Consider the following 21289-nt stretch of genomic DNA (forward strand, 5'->3'; position numbering starts at 1 on the left):
GTTTCCTCTGCTTCTGCTCATGTCATGCCGCCCGCCACTCGCCCTACCGGTAGTGCCGGACCTTCTCACGCAGGCTCAGGGGTCCATAGTGCACCCACACCCTCAAAGACTCCGCCTACAGGCATGGCTAATCCATGGCTCAGTACCTTAGAGAGCACATGTTCGGAGGGAGTGAAACACGTCTTGGAGTCCAGTCGAAGGACTTCCACCAGAAGGACTTACACGCAGAAGTGGAAACGATTCATCTCCTAGTGCTCTTCCAAGCAGTTGGCTCCTCAGGGCGTCCCTATAACTGCAATTCTAGAATACCTGCTGGAGCTAAAACAAGATGGACTCTCCCTATCCTCTATAAAGGTCCATCTTGCAGTTATATCACCGTTTCAACATAAACAGGAAGGGCCAACCATATTCACCCATCCTATGGTCACACGGTTCCTAAAGGGGCTGGTAAACCTGTACCCCGCTCGGAAACCGCTATCGCCGTCATGGAGTTTGGACTTGGTCCTCCACATGCTGTCAGGACCACCCTTTGAACCATTGGCCATGGTACCCCTCCGGCTACTTACCCTGAAAACTACCTTCCTTCTCGCCATCACGTCAGCCCGCAGGGTGAGCGAACTCGCAGCAATAATGGCAATGCCATCCTGCACAGTATTCTCAAAAGAAGCGGTGATCTTACGATGACACCTGGCTTTCCTTACAAAGGTTTCCTCAGAGTTCCACATTAACGAACCAATAGTATTACCCTCATTTTATCCTAAGCCTCACAACTCTAGCAAAGAGGCGCGGCTGCACCTGCTAGACGTAAGGGGGCGTTGGCCTTTTATATAGACAGAACTAAGCCCTTCCGGAAAACGGACAGACTCCTGGTGTCTCTCGCACCCAGGTCGAAAGGGGAAGGCCTATCCTCACAAAGAATTTCAAATCACATCATATCCTGCATAAGACTGTGTTATGAGCTGAGTAAGACCGCTCTGCTCGTTCCACCCAGGGCTCACTCCACCAGAGCAATGGCAACGTTGACGACCTTCTTCAAAGGCATCGTGTTAAAAGACAACTGCAGAGCGGCGACTTGGTCATCTTACGACACCTTTGCCAAGCATTATGCCATGCACCGGGTGTTCGATGAGGATACACGCCTATCAACAGCAGTCCTATCAAGGGCAAGCCGCACATAAGCGGACACCCACCTCCTTAATTGGGGTCACTGCTGGATAGTCACCTACTGTGGAGCACCCACGGGAACCACTCGAAGAAGAAAGAGAAGTTACTCACCTGTGTAGTAACTTTGGTTCTTTGAGATGTGTCCCTGTGGGTGCTCCACTACCTGCCCATCCTCCCTGCTTCAGAGCTCTGTTTTTGTGTTTTTCAGAAGCATCCGGGGCGGTTGGTCAAGGAACTGGCGGAGACTGGATCGCACATGTGACCGAAGGCGCATGAAGGACCGGAGCACATTGGTGCATGCGCGACCCGACAGAGACTGCTAAAAATTTCCGATCTGTGGCACCAGGACGAGTCCGACACCTACTGTGGAGCACCCACGGGGACACATCTGAAAGAACCATCGTTACTACACAGGTGAGTAACTTCTCTTTTTGTTTTAACATGATTCCTGGCTCGCTCTCGCTCTCTCTCTCTTTTTTTTTTTTTTTTAAACAAAAAAAGTTCTATTACAAAAACAGGTTGAACCTCTCTCATCCAGCCCCATGGTACCTGACCAGTGCCAGATGAGAGAATTTGCCGGACAACAGGAGATCAATATTTTCTAGCACGTTACTAATACTTCCACTGCTTAGTGACCACTTAGAAGATATTTAATGGTACATTAGAGCTAACTAACAGCACAGAACACTAACAAAACAAAGCAGCAGAAATGTAGCCCTTTGAAGACTAACAAAATGATTTATTTGGTGATGAGCTTTCTTGGGACCCGCTTTTTCAGATCAATTTCATTTCCAACACAGATTGACATTTGGCTGTAAATAATCTATATGGGTCTATGGGAAACGTAGCCACACCCATGATAAATGGTCATCAGCAACTAACATCATTTTGGATTATGGAGTTTGCTGGACAAGAGAGCGCCAGGTTAGAGAGGTTCAGCCTGTATAATACAGGAATTGTCTTTCTCTACATTGAACATTTTTGGCAGTTTTATGGTTTACAGCAGTGGGTCCCAAATTTTTACAGGTTGCTCTTTGTCACCACTTCATTCCTAATCCTAATCCAGTGTGGAGGCAGCTGGACCAAACATGCATGGCATTGCAATTCTTTACTAGGTCACAATGCCTGGATCAGGGAGCAGGTCCAGCTCTGCAGGACTGGAGCTGACACTGCATGATGAGAATGGGGCAGCCTCACTTTCCAAAACACACATCCATGCTTGTGCTCTCCTCTCACCCTTTCTAGCCATGGGCCATCTTAAATCAGGGTGCAGAGATGGGTAAATCTATGGCCTGGGATAACAGCCACCCATCTAGAACCATTGATCTACTGTTTGGGAAACACTGAGCTAGTCTACACTGCCTCCCTACTGTGAAGGAAGGATGGTAAGTAGAGTGTCGGGAGTTTATTAATGAAGTGCTGCACTGCATATGCAGCACTTCGTTAAGCAAATTCCTCCCCCACCCCTCCCCCGGCAGCAACTTTGAAGTGTTAAACTTCGAAGTGCAGGCTCGTGTCTAGCTGCAGCTCACTCGCCGGTGCTTTGAAGTGCTTGGGCAGCTACGAAGTCCCTTTGCTCAAAATTTTGAAGAAGGGAGGTAGTGTGGACACAGCCATTGGTTTATAGCAGTGCTTACATCTTGGTCTTTTGTGCACTGCAGTCTCCACTTGCACACATACAGTTTTGTATGTTTTCACTTTCTTTGCTTTGGTGTCTCATATATAGTAAAATTTCCTAACTTGTCTTTTGTGCACTTTTATGTGTTTAACTGGTTTAGAGACGCTTTATCCTGGTGTATTCTGTTACCTGACATAGAAAGCTGTGGTGCACAGAATTCTAATATTCATATTATACTTATGTGTACATGCATTTTCACTGATGTGGCTTAGTCCATATCATTCTCATGGTGTTACCAGTCTGTCCTACTTCCATAAGAGAATTGGATGCTAGTATCTTGATTTTGCAGGGATTGTATCTACTCTGGTCTGGTACCTGTTAATGACAGAATGGGCCTGGTGCCACAACACAGGTTTGTTTACTGAACATTTTGGCACAAACATTGGATTAGTCTTTTTGTATCTATCCTGAATTATTGAGAAATAGAGAATATAAAAATTTATTTTAAGTAGCTAGTAAAAGAACTAGCTTAGCCAACTGATGATTAGCTTTCAGTATTGAAGAGAAGAGGATCTGTGTATTTATTATAACATAGATCAGTGATTTGCAGTTTGCTATGGTTTGAATTTACTCAGCCTGTGGTGCTCCCTTAACCAGAATCTCTTCCTGTTGTTCTCCTAATAGCTTTAAACTAAGTGGCACAAACCAATTTATAGTAACAGAGAGTAAGCCGTGCTAGTCTATACACTATCAAAACAAAAAGCAGTCAAGTAGCACTTTAAAGACTAGCAAAATAGTTTATTAGGTGAGCTTTCGTGGGACAGACCCACTTCTTCAGACCTTCTTCTGGCTATGGTCTGAAGAAGTGCGTCTGTCCCATGAAAGCTCACCTAATAAACTATTTTGCTAGCCTTTAAAGTGCTACTTGACTGCTTTTTGTTTTGAAACCAATTTATGTTGTATGTTCTGGAGAAGTAGTGTTGGTTTCTAAAAAGAATGCTGCTTCAGCATTGGACTGTGATTTTTTCCCCCTTTTCTTTTTAATGCATTTTTTCCATTTGTCTCCTGCTGTTTATAGATTGGACCTGGAGTCCTTATGTCTTTCCCTGCAGATTTTTCAAATTCAAATAGTGGAATCAGGGAATATTAGGGAATAAACAAGCATTTAAAACAGCAGAATACAAAGTTCAAATTTAAGCAGGACAAAGATTGGCTAATAAATGAGTACATTTTGAATATAATTTATAGAAATTAGTCTTTTCTGTTTCAGGATTTAGCTTTCTGAAGTGCTGTCTAGCAGACCAAATATATGAAAGAAAAATGCACCTGCAGTACTGACAATTCACACACTACATCTATGCAGAGGTTGTATTAGAGTTCAGCAATAAAGCTGTTAATTCCTCACTCTGAATAATTTGTCATATGACTGCTGCCACACCATCTCTGTTATAATCCCATAAGACCTTGTAGGCCAAACAGGGTCAGTTCAGTATCTGAATGAGAGAACTCTAGCATGTACTAAATTACAGAAGTTGCTTGTATTGAGTATAATTCACTGCAGAGTCACTTAATTGCGGCCTGGGTAACAATATTAGTGAAGAAAAAGCTACATGGGCTTCAGCATGGATTAGTTGCCCCCAGTACAAGCCTGCCAGAGACACTGGGTACATACTCAAGTTGCCATTCTATGCTGGAGTCCCTGTCATTTCATCTTCATTATTTTATCTGCACTAGCTAAGTTAAAGCTATCATACATTTATCTATCCATGCTACAGCTACACCATAATTTGAAGTGTAGGCAAGACCCGAAAAGTTAGACCTCCCTTACTCCTGAATCAGTGCTTCAAGGTAGTCTTCGATAGCATGACACCAGTGGCTACTTTTCAAATGAGACTTAAACCTGAGTGTCTCACCATTTGTTTATTTAACACTCAGCGGCAATTACAGTGAGAGCTAAGGATGTTCTCAGTGGGTGTGTTGGCTAAGTTCCACCACTGGTAATTATTCTCCCTCCCTAAATTCCTCCGCTTCAGTGTTTTTCTCCCTGGGTGGTTGTCTAACTTCCTTTTACTCCAACTTTATGCACTATGTACTGCTCAACTGTTAGTACACTTGGACTGGTGTTCCATGTTTCTAGTGACTTATGGTGCACCAACAGAAATGCCAGAATATCCAGGGCTGTGTTGACAGGAGAACTTCTTCCACTCACATAGCTATCGCCACTTGTGGAGGTGTTTTTGTAATGTCAATGGAAGAACATAGGAATAGCCATACTGGGGCGGCCCAAAGGACCATCTGTCTTCTTACAGTGGCCAATTCCAGGCATCCCAGCGGAATCAGCCGAACAGGTAATCATCAAGTGATCCCTCCCCATCATCCATTCTCAGCTTCTCACAGAGGCTTGGGACACCACTCTTGCCAATCCTGGCTAATAGCTATTGTGCTCTCTTCCATCAGCAGCGAGCAGCTACACAAATGACCTTTATACCTCTGTACAACAGTGTTGCTGTAAGCTTGTTAGTGTAGAATTAGCCTAAATGTCAGAGCACCAGACCTCTATAACAGATACTTTTAATGTGCAAAATGCTCTGGATTCTTGAAAAATCGCACTCTAACTAGATTTTATTTTACATGCTAAGCATCATTATGAGGAAATGTACAACAAAGTTTGATTTTTAACTCCGTTCTGAAGTGTTCCTTCTGTTTCCCCACTTATTGCTCCAGCTTGATTTTTGCATTAATTTTTTGGCAACAGCCAACTTCCAGCATACACAGTACTCTAGCCTCTATCCCCTTTTTCTAAACTAATTGGATCCAACCAGCCTTGGAAAGAGGCCACCTCTTGTTACTGCAGTCATATGAGCATCTAATCTCAAAAGTTTTTAAGCCACATCAAAATTCATGTGCTTTGTTTTTTCAGCCCTCCTCCCTCCACTTAAGTTCCACTACGTAATTTCAGTTCAGAGGAAATGCTGCAGGCAGATAAAGACAGCAACTCTTCTTTGGGCCTCCTGTGTCCCTAATTCAATTAGGAATTCACTAGCTGGAATGGAGGAGGGGAGAGAAGAGGCTTTTTGGTATATATATATAAGAATTACTTTCAAGCTGTGGCATTTTAACCTGAGTGCTCTCATCACATAAGGCCTTCTGAACGATCTCCATAGCTTTGCAGAGGCGGTGTTTTGATTGAATAGGCATTTTCTGTTTTTGACTTGGACACATCAGTCACTCTTATCCCTGACATTAAAGGCTTGATGGAGTCATCTGCTTCTGCTGAAGTAATTAAAGTGTGGCAAGCAATGTCTTCCACTGTACATGGCTTCACATTGTGAAGAAAAAAAAAAAAGGCTGAAGAAAAGGGGTGGAAGAGCATGACGATCTGCAGTGAGGACTAGGGAGTTCATTGCAGATGTGAGGCTTTACATACAGACTGCCAAGTTTCATCTTGTCAGTGAGTGAAAAGAATCTTTTCAGTTTTCTTTATCAAGACTGGTTTCTTGACGTTCTTATAAAGATATTTCAGTGCATTTGTTGAAGGTAGAAATCTATTCTTAAAACCATTGAACCTCCATACTACATGGCTGAGATTTGGAAACATAACTAACAAAGCTTAAAGAAGAAAACATGCCCTCACCTTGAATGGGAAATGTGACTGAGTTTCTTAATGGAGGTGATACTGAATCTGGTAGGTTGGTTGGTTTTTTCCTGCATCTCTTAATGTTCTGTGAGGTTTATACAGATTTTCAAGTACTATGATGTTAGGTACTATTAAAGAAGGGGTTTTGGGGCCCATTTGCACGTTTTGTTTCTTCTTAATGGGGCGTATAATCCATAGGGATCCCACTGTCATACAAACTGTTTTACACAGCAAGGTTCATCTTTTTCTTGCCCCTTTTAAAAAACTACTTATATAAAAAAAAACCAAACTGCTGTCAAGAGACTGAACAGGGAGATGACAAGTTTTCTCACAGCTGTAATTTCATTAGTGAAACAGACATCAGAAGTTCCATTTAAGAAATGTTTGTCAAAAGCATTTTTATAATCCAGGTATGGTTTAACTTCTGAAATGAAAATTCAGTAGTAATTTTACTGAATGTGTTGTGTGTTATACTAAGTTATACACCAGAAATAACAGCATCTGCTTCTGTCCTAGCTTTAAAACTGAGACTGGATTTCTTTAATTTGGTTCATATTCTCAGTTGTCCTGTGACATTGCTAGAGGGGAAGAGAGGAATCCTAAAATTATTCAAACTACTGGAAGGATGCTCTAGATTGCAGCTTTGTAAAAATCTTCTTGTTTATACCACAGGTGTTAAAAAAAATTATCTGGCATGTGTATTGACTAGATTACTAGCTTGTTTTACCCACTGCTTTCCTAGGATCCCTTGTGCATGGACTTGTTTACCAAGTGCAGAGGGTTGAGTCTTAAATTCTTCTGGTATGTTGCACTCTGCAATGTTGACTCTGCTGGCACTTTCTAAAATGTGTGTGCAAAAAGTGTGGCTGGTGAAATTTCCTAAGGAGGTGCAGCACAATTGGGTGCTGGGTGTCAAGCTCATCCCTCTCGTTAAAAATGTTGAAATATGTTAGTTTTTATGTATGTGGGTTTACATTTATATATCAGAGGGGAAGCCTGATGAAGCAGGTGTTTGCCCACGAAAGCTTATGCTCTACAATATTTGAGTCTATAAGGTGCCACAGGACTTCTTGTTGTTTTTCACATTTATATACTGATTAATAAAGTTTTTACATTCTACATACATACTTATTTTCTTACACATGCTGAAAAGGGTTTTTTTCATATGGATATAACTGAAATTTCCATCAGTCTAGATTACATAGGACAGGATGGGGGAGAGGGAGCTGCTAACTGCAGGGACGAAAAGTGGGGCCTAATGTAAAAAGTTTGCTCATCCTGTTCTCAAACATACCTAGTTTGCATTAACATAGTCCTGTTTGAAACCTGTGTCATCATGGTCTACACCAGGCAATTAAAGCACAGCTGGTTAACTGTGCTTTACAAATCACACACTTAAGTGCATTTGCTGGCGCCACACAGGAAAGGTCTGCAACCAAAATAGCGAGAGGAGCCATTTTTTCAAATTCAGTTACAAAATCAATCCTTCAAGAGTTGCAGTGCATGTGAATACGAGACAGTCCTTAATAAATCGCATCCAACCATGCTGCTTATCACCCCTATTTTAAGAACAGCACACACAGCAATTGGTGCCTGTTAGAAAGTTAAGTTCTGTTGTCAGGCTTTACCTCCCCATCCCGCAAACCCACCCCCGTGATTAACCCCTCTGAGCCTCAACCTCCTACCCCTCGCTCCCAGACTTAACTTGCCTCAGCTCACACAGTTCTGCAGTGGCCATGGCCACTGCCTCTCCCTGCAAATCCCCACCGTCTCCTCCTCCATCTTGGCACAGTTGTGCAGGTCTGGAAGGGGCAGGTTCATCTGCCCTCCCGCAGCTGACTTCCGCCCACGTGGAGCAGATAGCTCCCTGCCCAGCTGGCTTTCTTTTACAGGCTCCCTGCCACCCCTGACTGCTGAGTGGCTCTGGCTGCCCCCTCTTAGACAAGAAAACTAAATTCAGTTGGCTCAACAGTGGGAAACAGTTTAGATTTTTGTTTAAGCAGCGTCCACCTCTGGAACCACAAAAGGAGTCAGCAGTAGCAGCATTCATAGCCACAGGTGACTCCTCAAAGAGCTGCAGGTTGCTGACCCCTCCCTAGGTTAAATGCTGCATTCTGAGAGCTGTGGTTTCCAGTGATCAGTGTCTCAGCTTCCCCTACCCCTAAAGATCTCTCTTCATTTACAACCTGACTAAAGGTGCCAGAGCTATTCCAAACTAAGCAAGGAAACAATAACATACATTTCATGAACTAATTTCTTGCATCTCTTTAGCTTGAACCATTTTGATAGCAGCATGCTTTTCTTACTACTATTTAACATTTTATCGTGGTTGTGCCTAGAACCAATACATTTGATCCGTTATCCTGCTAGGTACCCTTTAGATGAATAGTAAATGACGCTCCTTTCAATCGTATAACTACTCCTGTACCCTGTTGCTGGAAGGAGGGGCTTTTTGGCAAAGTACTGTAGAATGTGAGAGACCAACTGAAATGTAGTGCTGCCGCAGTAATTGTCAGACTAGGCAAAATAATTGTAGGCTCTGCAGCCAGATCTAAGGTAGAGATCTGCTTCCTGATGTGGCAGTCAACACTTATGGAATACCCAAGATGTCATAGTACTGTGCAAGTGTTACACACTCAGCGTTCCAGCCAGTGGGTTCTTGATTGGTATAGACAACTCCCAGGAGTCAATGGCATTGTATACAAAAATGACATATTCCTGTAGGAAGGATTGGTAACAGAGATTACAAGTGGAAGTAATTTTGTACTGAAATGAGTGCATCCACAGTGGGGCATTATAACACTTCAACCATTTCAATAGAAGTAGTTCATCTGGAGTAAATACTATGGGTAGACCAAGGCCTAAGTTTCTCTGCCAAGTATTATATTTATTCGCACTGTATTTTTAGCCACATCTAAGATGACTTGGTGGCAAGGTAGAAATAGAAATTTGCTGAGGATTTACTGCTAAACTTTTGAGAGGGGTTTGTACAGCAGAGCTTACCACCAGTCCATGCATCTGCTATCAGGTATCTTTCTATACAGGTTGAACCTCTCTGGTGCAGCTTTACAGTATTTACAGCCACTGCTGGCCTAGGACACAGAGCTGCCGGGGGCAAGGAGTCCTGCTGGCTGGCGTGACCTCCCCTGGTTTGGCCAGCTCCCTCCTTTGGCAGTCCTCTCTTTCCCCATGGAAGCCTGCATCCTAAACACCTCCTCTCTGGCCACACTACAGAGCCTGCACCCTGCACCTGAGTCCCTCCCACACCCTACCTCCTAAACAATGGTCCCTATAATCTTTTTCATCCATGTGCAGAAAAAATTTTACGTACACTGAGGCATGTGTGAATATACACCAACAGTAGAAACAAAACCTAGCTGTGGGCATTCTGTCAATCAGCTGAGCGGTTGCACAAGTACTCATCTTAAAGGAAACACCGACCCGCAACCCCAGAGAGCCTCACTCCCACCACACTCTGCATGCAGAATGACTTCTGTTATCAAAACAAAAAAGCAGTAAATTTATGTGCTACATAACGTCCATATTAATGCATATAATGATAGCGCTTCTACACATGGATGTGAAATATGGTTATTTCATGGTTAGTCACAGAATCATGGGCATATTCTCATGTTCCTCAACTACTATCATATATGCCATCATGTGTCAGCAATACCTTCATATTGTGTGTATAGGACGAACGGTAAACACTCTTCAACAAAGAACGAATGGACACAAAACGGACATCAAAAAAACTCCTAACCTGCAAACCTGTCAGCCAGCACTTTAATGGAGTAGGCCATTCTGTTAATGACGTGAAAGTCTGTGTTTTACTGGAAGAGGAACTTTAAGGATTGCCTACAGAGAGAGAGTGGGAAAACTCTCTTTTATATTCAAATTTGACACATTAACACATTTGAACCAGGGCGGCAATTATCTTGGCCCATTATAAGGGCACTCTTACATACTTTGGTTTATCTGACTCTTGATTCCTCTACTCCTACAGCCCCTCTGCTCTTTTTTGATTTGCCCACCTTGATTACAATTTTTCTGATTTGTTAACCTTGATAACTATTTTTTGTTCTGTGTGCCTTAAATATTGAGTCTGTTCTGGTATGGCCATGGTCTGAAGAAGTGGGTCTGTCCCACAAAAGCTCATCACTTAATAAATTATTTTGTTAGTCTTTAAAGTGCTACTGAACTGCTTTTTTGTTTTGATGGATGTTAAAAATTAGAGGGAACACTCGTTTCAACCCTGTGGAGCTGCTAATGTGTGCCTTCCACTCCCAACAGTAAGTAGCGGGTTGAGGGACAGGCAGCCAGGGAGCCCCCAGGGAATGGATGTGTAAAGATATGAGAATGGTGTGAGGTCTGGAGTACGAGAATGTGAGGCAATGCTGTAGCAGAGCATGGTGTGAGGGGATGAGATAGGTGTGCCTCTTCACCAGATTACAACAGACTTTACATCTTCTGAACACAATACAAGCAAAGATCCTTGACCTTTTCCACACCTCTGAGATAGCATTCCCTTTAGCAAAAAAAGGAGAAACTGAGGTGTACAATGGTGAAATGGCAGGTTTGCTATGAAGAACTCAGTTCTTTCCTCCTGGTCTCTGTGTGGCCCACTAGACCATGTTACCTTCATACCTAGGTTTCTTCTTGTTGTGTTGTCAGACTAATCTGCTGAAAATTCTTTAACTGAAATTTAATAGGGTGTGTAATTTATACCCTGTGGAGTAGATGGGTTTTTTATTCCATCTATGAATTTTTTTTTTTGCAAACCTAATATACTGCACTCACTCAGGGATTCCAGTTGTCATCTTCATTGGTATAACTGAGATATTTTTATTGCATTGTCTGTAGTCTATCTCTGTTTCTGAGTGCTGCATAAATAAAATGTAGTGTACTGAATATGGAATTGAATGCCCTGTAGCTTTAAATCTAACAGTCCAGATGCTTCTGTATGTAAACAAAATGCAGCCAGGGGGTCTGGAGGAGAGAGGCATAAACTGTGCTTGAGCTGTGAGTGTAACCATTTGCATCAGCAGCACTGGAAGTCTGCACACAGTGATGCTTGTTTTGGCAAAGGCTTTCTGTTTATAAGGCAAGTGTTCAGAGCCCTCTGTCTCAGATGTACGGAGCACAGTGGTCAGCGTGGGAGACTGAGCAATACCTAGTGACGAGGAGGATTTTGCAGATTGGCCATGCGGTGATGTTTATGTGGTGTTGCTGTACCTGTATGTGCTGTGACAGGCATTTCTGCGAACCAGTGAAGGTGAGAAGATCATGGAATGTCAGTGCATCCTATTTGGCTGTTTTATTTAAATCTCCAGTACAGTAGCACCTGACCTCATTTATAGCATTATTCTTGGAAACAGTGTTTTCCTCCAGGCTTGTGTATTACGTATCTGTGGTCTTCTGTGAATATATATATATATAGCTTCTCTTTGCCTTGGAAGCTGGAAAATATGGAAAAAGCTTCTGTCTGAGTGACTGTTACAGTTACGTCCTTGCATAGCACAATGAAGGATGAAAACTAGAGCTCATAAATGCAGCCCAATATCACAGGGGTTGGGGGGAAAATATTTTGATCAAGCATATCTTTAAATATGAATGCTTGCTGTACTTTTTCAGCTGTGTACAATGCATTTTCAGATGGTCGTAAACATATTGGTGAATCACATCTGACCCTAGGCAAAGAAATGAGCATGGGCATCTGTTTGTTTTTTTTATAGTGTCTGCTGACCTTCACAAACAAAAGTCTAATTCTTTGGCCTTTATAAGCCAGAAGTGCCCTCCACAAAAGTGTATTCATAGTAAGAACCTATTCCCCAACTACATTTATGAGCAATCTGTAGGTGGGGTCAGGAGTCCAATCTATGAAAAATGTATGTAAATTGTTGCTCATGGTTGTCTGGTATGCTGTAATTCACGTATACAGAGAGGAAGGAGAAACACATGAGCCTGACATTTTGGTTGTGAAGGGAGGGGGGGATTTTCTTGGATTTATTACCAGTCCCTTTCAACATGATGCACATGCTAAGCAGTAGCTAGTGTTACTTTTGCATTTGAAGTGAATGTATCTAAGTCCATTTATAGCCTAGGCCCATCATTTTCTGTAAGAGCAACCAGCTTGCAAGAAGCTTGCTTTCTTTCTCTTACTGTATTTCATTCTGTTTAATGAAAGTGACAAGTTGCTACTGCTCATATTAGTTAAAACAAAAATTGAATGCTGAAATGGTGCAAGTAGTAGCATAGCTATGGGCCTGGATTAGAGAGAGGGAAGAGTTTTGTTTACTATTGACATTATCAATTTATTTGTATTTAGCTTTCAGGTTTCTGGGGGCATTTCAGGGGAAATACTTGCTAGACTATAGTCAGATATATTAGTGTATATTGTCTGTGAATGCAGCACGTCGCTTCTTTTTGAGATGTGATGAGAAACAATATTGTAGTAACACGTTCTGTACTGTGTAATTACTTCATAAGGCTGAATATTCACCCATATTGGCTTAAGTACAGTTTTCAAATCTGTTCCCATTACTGCTTCTGTTGCACAGATCCTCCTTGTTCATAGACCCTCTTCCAACATTAGCAACAGTACTTGTTCTTAGCAGGGCCTCCTGAAATAGTCCAAATCTTCCATTCTGGTTGTTGCAGATAGATTGCAGAAAATATATTGATTTCAGCTTTCAAATATAGTATTAATTATAGACGTTTAAGCAAGTTTCTCCACTGCCTTTCTCTGCTGGAGACTTCCTGCCCCTTTAGTGAAACTTGCTCATTAAATAGCTTGTCCTTTTGAGGTCTCCAAAGGCATATGTTACCAGTGGCAGCTCAGCAGATGTTGATAAGCAGGCTTTTTCTTTGTGCTGTAGTGGCATACCTTAGCTCTCTTGTGTCCTTGGCTTGCTGAGCTCGTCTTCTCTTTGCCACTTCATTCTCTCATGACTTTAGTGTGGTGTTACTGCAGCTACCATACAGTATTTAGAGCTTGAACAATAAACTGTAGATTTTGGGAGTAAAGGAACACTCTAACAAAAAGCCATCCTGTAACCTTATTTCTGGGTTAATGTAATTAACAATTTGGACTAAAAGATAAATGTGTTGTCATTGCAATACTCATGTTTCTATCACTGAATTTCTCTGAAGTTGTATATAATTTCTCAATATATTTACCCTCCCTTCAAGGCTTTCTAATACACAGGACAGCAACAAATTCCTTACTTGTCAGGAAGCTATACAATAATTTGGATACTGTAGTCCAAATTGTTAATGACATTAACCCAGAAATAAGGTTACAGGATGGCTTTTCATTAGAGTGGGACTCAGTTAAGTGAGTTACACGTGCAAAGTAAAATAAATCAATAATTCAGAAAATAAGTTCCCTGTGCAAAGCTGCTGATGAGCGGGATGGCAGCTGCTCCAGGGCTGGGTGATTTTAAAGAGGCCTCTGGCTCCCAGCTGCCAGTGCGTCTGTCTCAGCAGTGACTGGAGCCTCCTGCATCCCCAATGGTGCTAAAGGCACTTTCTGCCCAAGGCCCCATCCTTCTGGGGGCCCAGACATGACTCAGCACTGTCCCAGGTATCAAACTAAAGTATGTGTGAAAATGTAGTTGAACCCTTCAAAATAGCTGCTTTGTCAGAGATGAATTGCAATGGAAAAGATCTGTTAAATGGTTACATAACAAGACAAATTAGATTTCTGCGGATGAGTCTCATTACCAGGGAAGGGGGACCCTGGTTTAAAGTGTGGTTTGCTGTGTAAAGTGATCCTGTAAAAATGGCCTTGTGAAGTAGGATATTTGCAATGAGTTAATATCCACTTTGCTCACTCATTTTACAAGTCAAACTTAACGTGCAAACAGCCTCTAATCTGAAAACCAAGCTCTGTTCTTTTTCATGACTTACACTTTTGCCACTAGTATTCTATATTTGTTTATTAGATAGCAGGTGGATATGAAACACAAAATATGGTGGCTCTGCAGTGCTAGGAGAATTAACATAGTTGTTTTGCTAGTAAGTTAATCAGACACACAGGGGAAACTGGAATGAGTGAAAAGTTTGCCATTTTATGTAGCCTTTCATATGATTATATTGTGTGTTTCAAATAAGAAGCTAGCTTTCAAGATTTCTATCCCTATAATTAAAATTCATCTACCTTGTTTCCTCTTTTTTGTTAATGTAACTGCCTGTTCGCTCTATAGGGCTATCAGCTTTCTAATCACACACAACTGAATGCCCTTCTCCTATCCCTTCTCCAAGGCCCCAGCCCTATCCACTCCATCTTCCCCCACTCCCTCATTCTTCATCCCCACTCTCACTCACTTGTACCACACTAGGGCAGGAGGTTTGGGAGGAGTGGGAGGCTCTGGAGCAGCGCTGGGGATGAGGAGTTTGTTGTACAGGAAGAGGACTCGGGGCTAGGGCAGCGTTTTGGAGTGCAGCAGGGGGTGCTGGCTCTGGTAGGGAATTTGGGTGCAGGAGACAGTGCCCAAAATACTGGGGTAGGAAACTGGGCTGGGGTTCCAGCAGTGCTTACTTCAGACAGCTCCCTGTCAGTGGTGCAGCAGGGCTAATGCAGACAGCTTGCCTGCCTGCTCGCCTGGATCCCACATGGCTCCCAGAAGTGTCTGGCTTGTCTCTGCAGCTCCTATATAGACAAGTGGATGGGAGCTCTGCATTGCTGCCCGCACATATGGCCCCCACAGCTCCCATTGGCTGTGGCTCCCAGTCACTGGGAGCTGTAGAGTGGCATTCAGGGTGAGATGCTGCACATGGTGCCCCTGGGGTTGCCCTGTGCCTCAGAGTCACAGGGACATGCTAGTCCCTTGGAGGAGCCACACAGAGCCACGATAGGCAGGGAGCCTGCCTTATGCCTCCTGCACTGCCAGCTGGACTTTTAGAGGTGCTGACTGGAGCTGACAGGATCCCTTTTCTACCACGTAGTTCAGTTGAAAACCAGATGCCTGGCAACATTATCCCTGGACTTCCTGAAACCCATATGGTTTCACTTCAATCATTTTTTTAAATGCAGCTGCTAAGATAATCTTCATTGTATATGGCACTGTCAATGTATATTACTATCTCTTACTGTTTCCTCTCAAATATCTAATCTTTGTCAAGGCTGGGCATCTAACTCTGTCTTCATTTATCTACCTCTGTTTTTGTAATTTCTGTACTGCCAATCTTCCACGTTCATCTTTACATATCCTCACCAAATTCATGGCCGTGGAAAATATATCATGGACCATGAACTGTGCTCTCTCCCAGTGAAATTTGGACATGTATATGCTTTTACCCTATACTATACAGACTTCAGGGAGAGAGGAATGTTTCTCAAATTGGGGGCCCTGACTCAAACATGAGTTGCAGTGGGCTTGCAAGGTTATTTTAGGGGTGTCATAGTATTTCCACCCTTACTTCTTTGCTGCCTTCAGAGCAAACTAGCTGAGTGTCAGCTGTTGGCTGGGCACTCAGCTCTGAAGGTAGCACTCCACCAGTAGCAATGCAGAAATAAGAGTGACGATATCATATCATGCCTGCCTTCCTTCTGTACTGCAGCCTGCAGAGCTGGGCTTTCAGAAGTAAGGGTGGCATAGTATGATATTGCCACTCTTACTTCTGCGCTGCTGCTGGCAATGGTTCTACTTCCTGATCTGGGCTTCCAGCCTGCAGCCACCACCACTTTCCAGCTGTGTAGCTCTGTGGGGAGTACACCATCAACCGCAGCACAGAAGAGAATAGTAGTATTACAGCTGCCCCCCATCCTTCCTCCCACACACATACACACACAAAATAACCTTGTCATCCCCTCAACTCCTCTTTTGGGACCAGTTCCCTACAATTAGCACTGTGAAATTTTAGATTTAAATAGCTGAAATTATGAAATTTATGGGTTTTTAAATTCTATATGACTACAAAATTGACCAAAATGGATTATGAATTTGGTAGGGCCCTACATATGGGAAATCATTCCTGAATTGATCTACCAAGTTGCGAATATGTACCTTGGACCTTCTAAGGACCCACTTTTACAGTGACACAAGAAGTGGAACTGACAGATTATGCCATGATGGTGGGGTATTTGGAAGTAGTTTTAGTCCATTTAAAAGTGTGAATAATCACTTGTTGCACACTATCTAATTCTATGTCTGTACAGCACCTACATAATAAATATCCACCTTGATAGAATCATATAACACTACAATTGGAAGGGACCTTGAGAGGTCATTGAGTCCAGTCCCCTGCCCTCACGGCAGGACTAAGCACCGTCTAGACCATTCCCGATAGATGTCTGTCTAACCTGCTCTTAAATACCTCCAGTGATGGAAATTCCACAACCTCCCTAGGTAGTTTATGCCAGAGTTAACCACCCTGACAGTTAGGAATTTTTTCCTAATATCCATCCTAAACCCCACTAGCTGTAGTTTAAGCCCATTGCTTTTTGTTGTATCCTCACAGGCCAAGGAGAACAATTTTTCTCCCTCCTCCTTGTACAGCACTCTTTTAGGTATCTGAAAACTGCTACCATATCCCCGCTAAGTCGTCTCTTTTTCTAAAATAAGCAAGGTTGGCTCTTTCAGTCTTCCCTCGTTGTTCATGTTCTCTAGACCTTTAATCATTCTTGTTGCTCTTCACTGGACCTTCTCCAGTTTCTCCATCTTGATCCACACCTTTGTCTCACTCCTTTCCACGCACCCCTACCTGCTTCTGGTTCATGGGCAGACTAAGTATGTGTCTGTATTTGAAATGTGCTACTGTATCTTAAAAAAAAAAAACAAAAACAAAAAACTAGTCATGTAGCACTTCAAAGACTAACAAAATAATTTATTAGGTAATGTGCTTTCATGGGGCAGACCCACTTCTTCAGATCTGGAGATAGTGCTGTACTGGAAATAGTGCGGAAAGTGTCGCACTCAATTAACCCTTCAGGTGCAATAGTGAAAACGTGAGACAGGGCTGATGGGTCTATTAGCTATGACAATGGATTGTGAAAGCTTATCCGAACAGAATCGTGTGGCAATCTTATTGCCCTGAAACACTGGTGGTTTTAAGTACATTTTAAGTGTGTTGTCTAGAGCAGTGGTGAGCAAACTTTTTATGTCTGGCCCCACTTCTCATCCCTGCAATTAGCAGGTCCCTCCTCCCCCCATCTGTCTAACATAATCCAAACTGATGTCAATTTCGGTTACATTCATGATGGAGGAGACTTTTGGCACATGTAAGAAAATAAGTCTGTAGAATGTAAATACTTCCTTAATCGGTATATAAATGCAAATACACTTCCATCAAAACAACAACATTTCAACATGTTAATGAGATGAAAGAGCCTGAGACATAGCAGCCAATCATGCTGCATTCTCTTTACAAAATTTGATGCCCCACCCCTGACGGGGCCCACCCTCTACTTTGCTCACCCCTTTGCTAGAGAACAGACAGCTGTTACTACTTTTCTTCCTCTTCTTCTCTTACCCAAAATAAGCAAACAAAAAGTAAGATGAGTGAATAGTGAAGCAGTTGCTAGAGCCCTGTGTGAATACAAAATTTGTATATGCATCTGCAAAAATGATCTACAGATATCTGCATCCACATCTGTGGGTGAGAAGCAGATATATGCCAATTTTCAGAGTTTTTAGATACAAAATTTGTATCCATACCTGCAAAAATGAGCCACAGATATGGATATTCACAGGTATAAAGCAGATATCCACAGATCTGCATCCCTCTTACAGTTGGAAAATTGGAGTTCTGTAAATTTGTAGGCAGCAGAAAATGAGAGAATGTAAATTTATAGAATTATTGCAAGGTGAAAGTGCTAAGGAGAAAGCAGCCTGTGAGAGAACCTTGGAATCCCAGAAGCAAGTGGTGGAGCTACAAGCCAAAGAAATGGAGGAGAGAGGAAAAAATGAGACAGTATGAACTTTCCTTGATAGAGAAATGGAACCAGAATTCCCCCACCAGGGGGCCCCACCTCTCCAAAAATCCACAAGTGGCAGCAGTTATGCCTTACCTACAGCAAATCTGGTGACATTGCTGAATATTTCATCATCCTCCAGGCAATTCCTCAGGATCACAAGATGACCACTTTGGTTGCAAAACTGACTGGGAGAGCTCTGGACATATTCAATAAGATGCCAACTGGTAATGTTTCTAATTCTGGTAAATCTCAGGACTTGGTTTTAAAATCATTTTAGATTACTTAATTCAGCTCCTGTCTAAAGCTTCTACATTTTACTGTATGTTTCAGGGTTATGTGGCTTATGTGACCCTAATGAGTTCTACTGCATAAGTGGATGAGGGGGAAAATGGAATTACAAGCTTTGAAGGAGTGTGTGATTTGGTTGCTTGGGAACAGTTCCTGAATGATGATATAAAACAGTATTTGTGGGCTAAAAAGGTAGAAATTATCAGACCTGCAACTTTTGATTAGAAGAGACTCAAGCTTCTACTAGGAATAAATTACGGACAATGGAGTTTGAATTTGTTGAGTATTAAAAATACTAGCCATACTCTGTCACCTGTGCTTCTGTTCACATCTGATTTAGCAAGTTCTATTTCAGATCTGAGTATAATGAGAATTTGAATGTAAAAATCATAATGGGAGTTGCTCAAAAAATTCTTATGTGCTGATTTTCGAAGGCTCCTATGTGTAAGTGGAATGGAATATGTTGTCGTGTGGAAATTGGTAATCTCTTGGTTGTGTATGTTCCTTTGCACGGTATGGAAAACCTTTTATTCTTTGTGATGGTCTCTGATGTATTCCACTGTGGAGATTAGGCCTGTACACTGTGTCCAGAAATGGAGATTTTGAAAGTAGCGTCCATTGGTTCGTGCATGCACCTGGTTCACCCTACTTTTCAGTACTCCAATTTAGACACAGTGGAATACAGATAGGGAGCACACATCACAAAGAACTGCCAAACAGGTAAGAGACCTCTTCGTTCAGTCTCTGTGGAATACAACTGAGATTGAAGAGAAGAGTTGTATTATACAAGTCACCTGATTTCAGCTAGGATAGACAGATGCCACTCATTTCAGTGAACTAGCCTTATTGTATGTGTCCTGAGCTTCCTTGTGGCTTATAAAGTTTTACTTTTACTTTTGAATGTTCTTTTGTGCCAGCCATGCTGTTACTGTAAATCAGAAGGTTTTAGGTTTTTCCATATATTATGGACAACACAGTATGAAGCACATACCCTTTTCACAATCTTTCGGAATACCTTTATTACCATGCAAACCGTATACAGCAATAGCTTGCGTGGAAAAGTAATATTAGGGAAGCATTTAATATATTTGAACAGCCTTGTAATTCAATTTAGTACAGGTTGAACCTCTCAGGTACAGTAACCACAGGACTGGACCAGTGCCAAACGACAGAATTTGCCGGACCACAGGAAGTCAGTATTGTCTAGCAGCATTACTGACAATTCTACTGTTTACTGGGCTCTTAGTGCACATCTATGCTTGGGAATAAAGACGAATTTATTGAAGTCAGCTTTTTAACTCTAGATTTTTAAAGCTGAATCTGAGTGTCCAAAACTGCTCACAAAGTCGATTTAGTGTGTCCTCACCAGATTGCCTAAGTTCAACTGTAGGAGCAGTGCACTGTGGGCACCTGTCCCTCCATTACTGCAGACCTGTTGTATTTTTGGATTCTGTGCCAGTGTCTTGTGGGGAGGGGAAAGTCACCACAAGTGGTTCTGGGTTTCTGATGCCTTCATTCCAGAATGCATTTCCTTCCCTTCCTGCTGAAAAGAAATGAACAAGGGAATTTTTGTGCCACTTTTACATTGACTGCCACCCGCCATTACAAAGAATAACATGGAACCTGAGACGCTTCAAGGTAAACAAATTAGCCCTTTGCATCTTATCTACCTCCTGCAACTGCTTCTTGGGACTGTGGAAAGGCTTAGTCCCATATAGAGTGACTCATGAATACTACTGCAGATACTTGCATCACAGTAACCAGATAAGAATGTAAGAGGAAGTGTCTTAGTCAGCTGGTGATACTGGTCATAACAGCATCCACAGTTGACTCCTGATCTAAATACAGTCCTCTTTTATTTTTTAATAAGAACACACATTGATAGTGTATGTTGCCCTTGCCCTCTGAAAACACTGTCAATAATCAGAAAGCTGGTGCCGTTTGCAGTGCCTGTCCAATGCAATCATTTGACTTTGCTGGAATTCAGTTGTACCCAATTTTTCTTGCCCAGAGAACCTTACATCTTTAAGATGGATCAATGCACTTGGTCTAATGGACATCAGGGGTGTTTTAACTTTCAGATAACTGATTATTTTAGTACCATATATTTGCATTTCTTTGTATCTGCATAAATGTCAAATTCCCAGGAATGGGATTGCAGCATGTTTTCTCCCCTTGTTGCTGTAAGAAACTAAAGGTGACTTTGTACTGGCAAGATACAGCATAGTAAATCAGTTCCTAACACTGCAATTCCCGAGGTATCCACACACACAAAGCACTTGGTGCGCACTAACTCCACAGTTGCTATTCTCTAGGTAAATCTCCTTGATGAGAAGCGTAGAGCTTTCTGCACTCAGGACATAGTGCTGTGGTGCCCGTGTGGACAATTCAGTTGTTTACTGTGTTGTGAGTGGCCTCTGGAAACAGCCCATGATCCCTGAAGTCACCACTCTGCTCATTGTTTTGAACTTGGGCTGGCTGCTTTGGAGCAGGTTGTTTCCTGCTGCTGTCTGAACTTACAAGACTCTCACAAAGACCTTCCTCTCCCTGTACATGCGCTTCTCACATCCCTTCCCTCCTTGCAACTTCAGTTGAAAAGCAGCTGTCAGTGTAATAGGACAACTATGGAGCAGTACGGTTGGGAAAACTGCATCATGAAACT

General features: G+C 42.3%; 1 protein-coding gene across 9 annotated transcripts in view; it reads left to right on the plus strand.

Moving 5' to 3' along the window:
• The window catches only part of TMCC1 (transmembrane and coiled-coil domain family 1), a 212625-nt gene that overhangs the window by 165804 nt on the left and 25532 nt on the right, over positions 1-21289 (plus strand). The window contains exon 1 of one of the 9 annotated variants that reach the window (XM_075005566.1): positions 6328-6467. The exons of 7 other annotated variants lie outside the window; for them this stretch is intronic. In XM_075005566.1, coding sequence (XP_074861667.1) covers positions 6447-6467 — 21 coding nt within the window. In that variant the 5' untranslated portion in view covers positions 6328-6446. Of the gene's footprint in view, positions 1-6327; positions 6468-11601; positions 11695-21289 lie in introns of those variants that run through there. One more of the 9 variants, XM_075005564.1, reaches the window with a different exon arrangement.

This window comes from Carettochelys insculpta, chromosome 11, assembly GCF_033958435.1.
Source record: "Carettochelys insculpta isolate YL-2023 chromosome 11, ASM3395843v1, whole genome shotgun sequence".
Classification (NCBI taxonomy): Eukaryota; Metazoa; Chordata; order Testudines; family Carettochelyidae; genus Carettochelys; species Carettochelys insculpta.